The following is a 9,635-nucleotide window of genomic DNA, read 5'->3' on the forward strand; positions in this document are numbered from 1 at the left end:
GTACACACGCACACACACACGCACCGCACGCACAAACACACGCGCACACACACACACGCACACGCACCGCACGCACCGCACGCACAAACACACGCGCACACGCACACACAACCCACAGACGACGGCCTTAGAAATCTGCACAGAGGCTCGACGCGTGAGCCAAACACGCTAGCTTAATAGCATAGAGCTTCAACGCGCGCGAGGACGCACCGGGTGAGTGTGAAATGCACGCAAATAGAAACTCGTGTTTGCACTCGAGTTATTTAGATGTACATCCCAGCGACTGGAAAGGAGAAAGGTCATCACGATTCGCTATAGGATGCAGCGCGGGTCATTCACTCGTCTCTGCGACTGGCTGAGACAGCAGCTCCCTCCCATCAACAGCGACAGTAAAATAGAAGCTTACCCTGACGCGATTTTCAGGGCCCGTAGGAGTTGCCCTTAACTTTTTTTTTCAGGTGGCCGGCCGGGCAACTTGAGTATGAGATTCAGGTGGCCAAATGGATTTTCAGGTGGCCCGGTTGCTACATTTATTAAATAATTTATTTGTATCCTAACTATGGGTAATGTGTTTTGGCAAATAATCGCAATAACATAACTAGATTACGACAACAACAAAGAAAGAACAAAACCCTGACTGAGTTAAATAAGTTTCCAAATATCCCTGTCTTCTTTAGGGTTTGGCAAAAATCGCCACATCATAAAATCAAATCATATCGTATTACGTAATCAAAATCAAAGATGAAACAACACTCTGGTATGTACGCACTTGTCTTGAACTCGTGGAGAAATGAATTGCGCAACGAACCCACACAGCTGATGGGTAGCGAATGGATTGCACGTGCACTACTGTTTTGATTTAGGCCAAGTAAAGCATTGTTTCTTGTTGCGATTCACATTCTCAGAAACTGCTTCCAGTAAACCACACGTACACACACACACACACGCACGCACACGGGCACACGCAACCGCACACACACGCACACGCGCACACGCACGCACACGCGCACGCGCACACGCACACGCACACGCACACGCACACAGTTTCAGGTGGCCCGACGCCGTTTCAGGTGGCCATTGGCACCAGGGCCACCGTTAAAGTCGAGCCCTGCTGGGGTTCAGTGAGGTCAGTGTTGGGTCACTGTTAGGTCACTGTTGGGTGGTTATTGTTGGGTCACGGCCGAGACACTGTTGAGTCACAGCCAGGTAACTATTTGGTCACTGTTAGTCTACTGTTGGGTTACAGCCAGGTCACCATTAGGTTACTGTTAGGTCACAGTCAGGTCATTGTTGGATCACAGTCAGGTCACTGTTAGGTCACAGTCCGGTCACTGTTAGGTCACAGTCCGGTCACTGTTGGGTCACAGTCAGGTCACTGTTGGGTCACAGCCAGGTGAAAGTAGATGGGAGTACTCACCGATGTACTTGTTCCACTCGGTGTTGAGTTCGGCGTGGTAGGCGAGGCAGCCCTTCATGATGTTGAGACAGTAGTTGTTGCACGCCTTCACCGTCGTGATGCCGCTGCAGGACGGACAGTAGGACATGCGCATCAACGCCTGCTGGCACTGTTGCGTCGGCTCTATCTGTAACCATATAGCATGATTATGAGACACAACGTTACACACGTTAGACGTCTCGCTCTCTCTCTCTCTTCCCCTCTATTACTTACTCATGCACTCGTCTCAATATGAAGTCAAAGCCCGCTGGCGGACAAGTTTCCAAAGGCGCACAGTTGTTAGCTCGGTTCGATGTCTGTTTATTTTTCACGTTTTCAGACATAAACTCCCGGCTTATTATAAATCGTGCCGACATGCCTGTCGTCTGTGTGTGTGTGTGTGTGTGTGTGTGTGTGTGTGTGCGTGTGTGTGTGTGTGTGTGTGTGTGTGTGTGTGTGTGTGTGTGTGCGTGCGTGCGTGCGTGCGTACATACGAACACTGCTGCATCAACTCCCAACTCTCGCAACAACCCGCGAAAATGAAGCAAAATAGCTGTACCCGGTTGCATCCCCCAGCTTAACATCACAGCACAGTGCCACACCCCTCACCCCTATCTCTCTCTCACACACGCACGCACGCACGCACGCACGCACGGACGCACGCACACACACACACTCTCTCTCTATCTCTCTCTTTCTTTCGTTCTCTCTCTCTCTCTCTTTATCCTCCGCCTTCCGTCTCCGACACAACAACCAAAAAACCTCTCCGGGCTTCTCCCCCGTGCTTGCTAGACTGACGCCAAATATCCCTAGGGACGAACCCTCATTCAGTTTTGTTTTACGAAACAGACACACGGAGCCAGTCTAGCCGGTGGGGCCTTCATGCTATTTATTGTTCATTAGGAGAGAAGGTTAGTGAGTGTTTAACTTTAACAGCAGCTGGTGTTTGCGTGGAAGGCCACACCTTCTCCCGATTATTTTACCTAGTAATTAATGAGCAATGGCGAAAGACGTTGACACAAAAAATCGCAACCCATTATTCATGAAATGTCAACTTCAACACTGTTTTGCCATTACCAGAAGTATATATAACGAGCAATCAATAATAACACATACTACAATTGACACTGGGAATGGTACACCTCTAGTATTATCTACAGGTTTATTAATTCGGAGTAATTTTAGAAATGAGAACCGGAAATCCGCCCGCCGAATTCTTTTATCTTAAAATTACGAAGATTTGTTAAACTAATGAATTCAATAAAGCTGCTTCACGTAGCAATGTAATTCAACTGTCAATTCACACGAGCACCGTGACTGAGCTACATAATGATGAAGAAAGAGAACTGACAGCAAAAAGCCGTTAATATTCCCGTTTCTCGCCTTCGGATTTAAAATGCAAATTCCGCGTCCACTAACTAGACTGACGCCGTAAGTCGTTTGCTGGCATTCAACAGCCTCGTGGTTATGCAGCAGCTATGGGGAACGAGTTGGAGTCAGTCTATTCGATAATTGAGACTGATCACGAACTACGCACGGTTGAATAATTAAACTCGTCTCGCTTCTTCCCGCTTGCGTGGCATCGCATCACTACCAAAACATAATCAATTATCATTCTCCACAGACACCCCGGCAGAGAAAACAAGCTGAAATGCACGCAATTTGATTCATTTTCCTCGCACAAGAACCCCCGGTCTTAAACAAGCCAAATTAACGCATCTCGCCGCGAAATTTCTCTCAGCCTCCTCATCAGTACCAGCATCCTTTCTTCGACAGACGTGCGAGCGCGCGCGTGCGAGCGCCGCCATGTCACGTTGCGCAAATATTTATCAAAACATTCTATAAACATACAGAGAGGGAAAAAATTACACTTTGTGAAAAAAGATCGAGTCGTTGCTGGTCACTGCCACCACACTGTAGACAAAGACGCCTCCACTGCCCCTCGCTACGTACGCACGCACGCACGCACGCACGCACGCACGCACGCACGCACGCACGCACGCACGCACACACACACACCTCCTATCCCTGTACACAACGTAGAACGATACGTGCACAGGCACTTGGAAGTTGGAGCGTTTCACTAAAATATAATGCTAAATAAATACGAAATCTGTTTACTACCAAAGTCTTAATGTTTCTCTACTCGCTTTCACCTATTATTGCCGACAATTTCCTGTAAATGCCGTCCAAATGCTCATCTGCAACACACGCTGGCTGCCGCACGCTAGCTCAGCTGCTGCACACTGACACATAAATATAATAATATATATATAAATGTAGAAATGTAGAAAAATAAAATAGGTGTTGTCATTTTTATACAGTTATTTTCATATCTACATGCATGAGTGTTCGTGTGTTTACTACTATTCTCTCTCTATACAGATAGATAGATAGATTAATTATACATATATATATAAATATATGAGACGTTTCCTGGTCACCCCTCCCAGCCACACCGTATACGAATCTGTTTATCAAGACTATTCATCGTTTTTTTTTTTTCACCGCCAGATTCCATGACAGATTTAGTTTCAACCATTAATCACAAAATTCCGCCCCGTAAACTAACATGTCCTTTCATCGCGCCGCCTCACGCGAATCGACGATCCTACTTGTGATTCGGCCAATAATTTGCAATAACGATATTACAAATCGTGTGCCCCCTTCCCCCACAACCTTGCTTTCGCATCTAACCAAAACTATTTATCAGCATGTCCCACACCGCAGTGGCTAAGCCTAACGAAACCTAATGAACATAAACCACAACCCGGTGTCTCCCTGTTCAACTATAAGAAACTCATATCACTGTTAAGACTGCGTGCGTGCTGTCTTCTTCTCACCACAAGCCCCGTGCCTGCTTGTTCAACGAAAAACTTATTCGGTATGCCTGCCTGCACACGCGTGTTCCAGCATGACAGCTTTAACAGACACGCACAACTCCTATATGGCACGAGGCATCTGGCCGCGACACTAACCAGTGCCATAACGTAACACAGCGCATGGACAGGCGTGTCTACGCAGGGTTACGTTATGCTATCGCTATCGACGAGCCCACAACGTTATGTGTCAAGCTGGATAACGTCGGCATGCCCCGGCCGACGGCCAGCCCGTGCGAGAGGGGGGAGCTAGTGGCTACGCCCATAAAAACATTCTCCTAGTGCTCCCAGGCATAGTATATTCTAGGGACACCTTACGGTCTCCTATGTACGGCGTCTTGCAAGCATGTACGTCACGTAGTCATCTATCTACATATCGTGGCCAAACTCGAGCATGATAGATGTATTGCGGGGGGACTATAGCTGAGAGGGTCTATGTCCCCCGGAGGTACTGCCGGAACGTACCCTGGGTACGGTCCGGTATACCGGAACGTACCCTGGTACTATCTAATATGCCGTACCGTACCTCGCCTACTCCACTAACGAGTCTAGGGAGTCGCCTACGCCTACTCCCTAACCCTAACCCTAACCCTAATCATAACCCTAACCATATCAAATAGTGACCAGGCTACGTACCGGTATACCGGACCGTACCCAGGGTACGTTCCGGCAGTACCCTGGGGGACATATACCCTATGAGCGCAACTGCTGCACCTAAATTCGGTCCGGATTTCAGACGCGTCAAGACATATTCCCCCATTGCTAGCCGCAGACTCGGGTGGGTCGAGTTGTGCAGCAGCAGCAGCAGCAGCAGCAGCAGTAGAATTATAGCGACAAAGGCAGCCGTAGACGTCGACGGCAACATAAATCATTACACGACCGTAAACTGCTTACGGCCATTAAAAGTTTTTGTGCGCCATTAGAGAGCAGCAGCGCCGCCGCCGTTAGACGAACACCGGCGCTCGCCACGCCATACACGCCACCGTTGTCGCGCGCGACGCCCGCGTACGTCTACGGTGCAGTTATTTCAGTTAGTCTCCGACGAAACTATTTGATCGCCGACGTCGGAGATTCGACGCATTTCGAACATAAACCGATACATTTATTTTGTCACTTTGTTTCCACAGCGGTCAGCATGAAAGGTAGCGCGAACCAGTGCACGTATAACGATGAAACGATGATGGTAATAACGCCTGCGTAAACGTTTAACATCACACAAAGCGGCCCGACACGCATGGAAAACACGGATGGAGTTTGACAGCAGCAGAAGAAATACAGCGGTGCCCGGGACAGGTCGAAAAATATGAAAATGTCCCCAGGGTTCTGAATTAAGGGCCACGAGCAGCTGTCTACAAAGGTCAGTTTGCTGCCTGTTCTCAATGTCGGCAGCAAATACTGGCTGCCAAGAAATTCCTAATAAACCAAAGTAAAAAAAGAGTTACGGGCAATGTCTGTATGGGACGATATTGACGATGGCCAGTTGTTCTAGGCTGTTGTTGTTTTTCAAATCTCGTTAACCCTAGGTTACCGTCCACACTTCATTCGACGTGCAACTTTGGATGTGGGTGACTATATTTAGAATCAGGGCTAGGAGACCAAGCCAGCTTCCTTATGGACAGAGGCAATAGGACAGTACGGTTGGTAGAGAAGAAAGTGGAGCTGCTATGGTTTCCTCAAGTTTCGGCCTGGGCGCATGAGTAAGCGTGCCCGATGTGTATCTAGTATATCTACCCGACATGTAGGTACGTAATCGCTGCGTCCGATTAAGCGGTGGTGCCGATTAAGCGGTGAACACATAACAACGTGTGTAAGGATTGTTTTGCAAGGCGTTTGTCGTTTAAGCGATGCGCCCCTTTATCCGTGGCCAGATAAGGTACCGCTGTACATGTTATGCAGCTATCTATATCTGATAGCGGGATCCCTTAGTCCAACTCGAGCCTATAGTTAGTGGCCATTCTTTCGCTGGTCCGCGTACAGTTGGACGTGACCTACCTATTCAGGTTGGGTCGGTTCGCTAATGACGAAGAAAGGCATCTGGCCAGGTAAGGCAGGTAAAGAGCAGACAGGTTACAAGATGGGGCAAGTGATTAACAAGCCGGTAACAAACAGGCAGCCAACAAAGATATACATAATAGGAGGCGGCAGGCATGCAGGCAAGCAGGCAAGCAGGTAGGCACGCAAGCAAGCAAGCAGGCAGGTAGGCACGCAAGCAAGCAGGCAGGCAGGTAAGCACGCAAGCAGAAAGGCAGGCAAGCAAGCAAGCAGGCAGGCAGGTAGGCACGCAATCAAGCAGGCAGGCAGGTAGGCAGGCACGCAAGCAGGCGGGCAGGTAGGCACTAGGCACGCAAGCAAGCAGGCAGGCACGCAATCAAGCAGGCAGGCAGGTAGGCACGCAAGCAGAAAGACAGGCAGGTAGGCACGCAAGCAGGCAGGCAAGCAGGCAAGCAGGGAGGGAGGCAGGCAAGTAAACAGAGAGGCGGGCGAGCAAGCAGAGATGGAGGCAGACAGGCACGCAGACAATCAGGCATACAGGTAAGTTACAAGCGGGAAGAATAGGAAAAAGTTACTATCTGAGAGGCTACACAATCGTTGTTTTGGCTTAGCGGCGCTCTAAGGGCAAACTAAAAAAATTTACGCACATATATTTAATTAAATAATTAAATGAGAAATCGTCCATCATAAAGTTTGTGAAACCGTAATCACAATTTACGTTGACCATAATTGTCCACCGTGATAATGTAATTACAAACGATTGAATTTAGTTTAGTTTTGCTGACCGACCTCTGGGTGTGATCACAACCAGTAGACGCCACGGCCGATCTGCCCGTATACGTGCGTGCCTAGACGTAGTTACTTGGGGCTCAATATTTCTCACACTATCCCTTTATAGAGAGGGACCTTCTTCTCACTTTTATTTGACCTGCATGCCCGCGTGTTTAGAGAGTTTTTGTCGCCTCTCATCTTGGGCCGACCCACAGCTGCCTAACAATAACTTACTAGTTCTTGAACTTGTGAGTTGAGGACGGTGATAAGGAGGGGCGAGAGAGAGAGAGGAGTTGGGAAGGGGGCAGCACGTGTAAGCAGTGTTACGCAGGTATGTCTGTCTGTCTGTCTGTCCACATGAAAATTTGATAAAGTTTAAATTTTTTCAAAGTCAGGTGAGCTCGCGTCGCGCCCTCTAGTGTAAAAAGCGTAAACCTGCTACGTGTCTCTTTACCAAAATCTGACTGGTGTTTTAAATTAAATGTCGATAGGAATCTGACTGAAATTTCATTGTAGCGGGAAATATTAAGGATTTCGCAAAAACAGTGAATCTGGGTAAACAGTTTATATAGAGATGGGTACCACAAGCAATCACGCTAGGGAGACAGAGAGAGGGAGAGAGAGAGAGAGAGAGAGAGAGAGAGAGAGAGAGAGAGAGAGCAGTAGTGAGCAGGCTGCAGTAGCAGGTTGAGCGAGTAGCAAAGTAGGCAGCAGCAGCAAGCGGGCAGCAGCAGGCAGGCCTGGAGTAGTGCAGTAGCAAGTAGCAGTACCAGTAGGAGTAGGCGAGTAGCAGTAGGGCGAGCAGAGCAGTAGCAGTTAGCAGCAGCAGTAGGCAGCTGCAGTAGCAAACAGCAGCAGCCAAGCAGAGCAGCAGCAACAGTAGCTTAGTAGTAGTAGTTAGGTGAGCCAGCGGCATGCAGTAGACAGAGCCGACAGCAGCAGCACGAGGCAGTAGCAGCAGGCAGCCAGCGCAAAGCAGGAAAGGCAGTAGCAGTTAGTATAGTAGTAGCAGCTGGTGTAGCAGTAGCAGTAGCAGCAGCAGGCAGCAGTACAGTTAGCAGTAGCAGCAGCAGCAAGCGAGTAGCGCAGTAGCAGTAGTAGGCATGTAGCAGCAGCAGCCAGCAGTAAAGCAGTAGCATGAGCAAGGCAAGCAGTAGCAGCAGCCGCAGTTAAAGCATTAAAATCTGTAGCGGTGCCGTTGTCAGTCTCGTGCCGAAAATCTATTCTATAGTTTTTACAGGTTTCTTCCCGCGCGCGTGCGTTAGTTGAGGTAACAAGTCGTGTTATTGCGGCTGAAGGCTTTACGCTCTTGCATCCCCTGCTGCTGCTGCGTGCTGTTCTCTCTAGCGCTCTCTCTCTCTCTGCTCCTCGCCGCTCTGCCCATCTCTCTCTCGTCTTCTCTGCTCTCTGCTCTTCTTTCTCTCTCTCTTTCTCGACTTTACTCTCTCTTTCTCTCTCTCTCTCGCCTCTCTCTACATTTCCTCCTCCCTTCTCCATTCCCTCTCCATCCCCCCTCTCTCTCTGCCTGTTGCTATCTCTCCCTCTCTTCATCCTCCACTCCCTCCGCTGTCCATCCCCAGCCTTCTCTATCTCTTTCCCTTTCCCTGCTGATGCTGTGCTGCTGCTTGCTCTCCCGTCCTCCATCTCTCCTCCTTCCCTCCCTGTCCCATCCCCCGCCTCTCTATGCTCTTTCTCTCTCCGCTGCTGCTGCTGCGTTGCTCTCCTCCCTCCACTCCCTCGCTCCCTCCCTGTCCATCCCCGCCTTCTATTCTCTTTCTCTGTCCCTTGCTATGCTGCTGCTGCTGTTGCTGAAATCATCACCGCGCATCTCGTAAAGCTACTGCGATGTTGCTGGGAATGCGATTAGGCGGCGGAGGCTGCGTCCTATCAAACGAGGCCAATCTGCAGCAGCGGCGGCAGCGGGTGCGGCGAGAAAAACCGCTCGCGTCACAATACTTGTTGGCTTGGCTGCACGTCGAAACACGAATAGACGAGTTGCCGGCCTACTCAGTCGCCGGATATCAGTGTACGCTCCGGCGTGTGTGCCACTGGCCAGATGCCACGCGCGCCGGATGTTAAATGCTGTTCTTGTCTAACAATGGCACTCTCTTTCACTCTCTCTTGCTCGCCTGGCTGTCCCTCTTTCGCGCTCCTCTCTCTCTTCTCCCGCCTCACTCTCTGTCGCTCTTTCGCTTCTCCTCTTCTCTTCTGTTTTTCTCGCTCTCACCACTCTCCTTCTCTCTCTCCTCTCTCCTTCTCTCTCTCTCTCTCTCTCTCTCTCTCTCTCTCTCTCTCTCTCTCTCTCTCTCTCTCTCTCTCTCTCTCTCTCTCTCTCTCTCTCTCTCTCTCTCTCTCTCCTCTCTCTCTCTCCTCTCGTCTCTCCTCTCTCTCTCTCTCTCTCTCTCTCTCTCTGCTCTCTCTCTCTCTCTCTCTCTTTCTCTCTCTCTCTCTCTCTCTCTCTCTCTCTCTCTCTCTCTCTCTCTCCCCCCACACACACACACAACACAACACACACACACCACACAACACACACCACACCACACACACACACACACACA

The 9,635-nt window shown here is 49.6% G+C and overlaps 1 protein-coding gene across 1 annotated transcript in view; it reads right to left on the reverse strand.

The window, feature by feature from the left end:
* Window positions 1-9,635, reverse strand: part of LOC106805040 (glypican-6-like) — a 90,450-nt gene that overhangs the window by 51,070 nt on the left and 29,745 nt on the right. The window contains exon 4 of the mRNA XM_014806510.1: window positions 1,418-1,583. Coding sequence (XP_014661996.1) covers window positions 1,418-1,583 — 166 coding nt within the window. The remainder of the gene's footprint in view (window positions 1-1,417; window positions 1,584-9,635) is intronic.

The sequence above is a fragment of the Priapulus caudatus genome, unplaced genomic scaffold, assembly GCF_000485595.1.
Source record: "Priapulus caudatus unplaced genomic scaffold, Priapulus_caudatus-5.0.1 Scaffold97, whole genome shotgun sequence".
Lineage (NCBI taxonomy): Eukaryota > Metazoa > Priapulida > Priapulimorpha > Priapulimorphida > Priapulidae > Priapulus > Priapulus caudatus.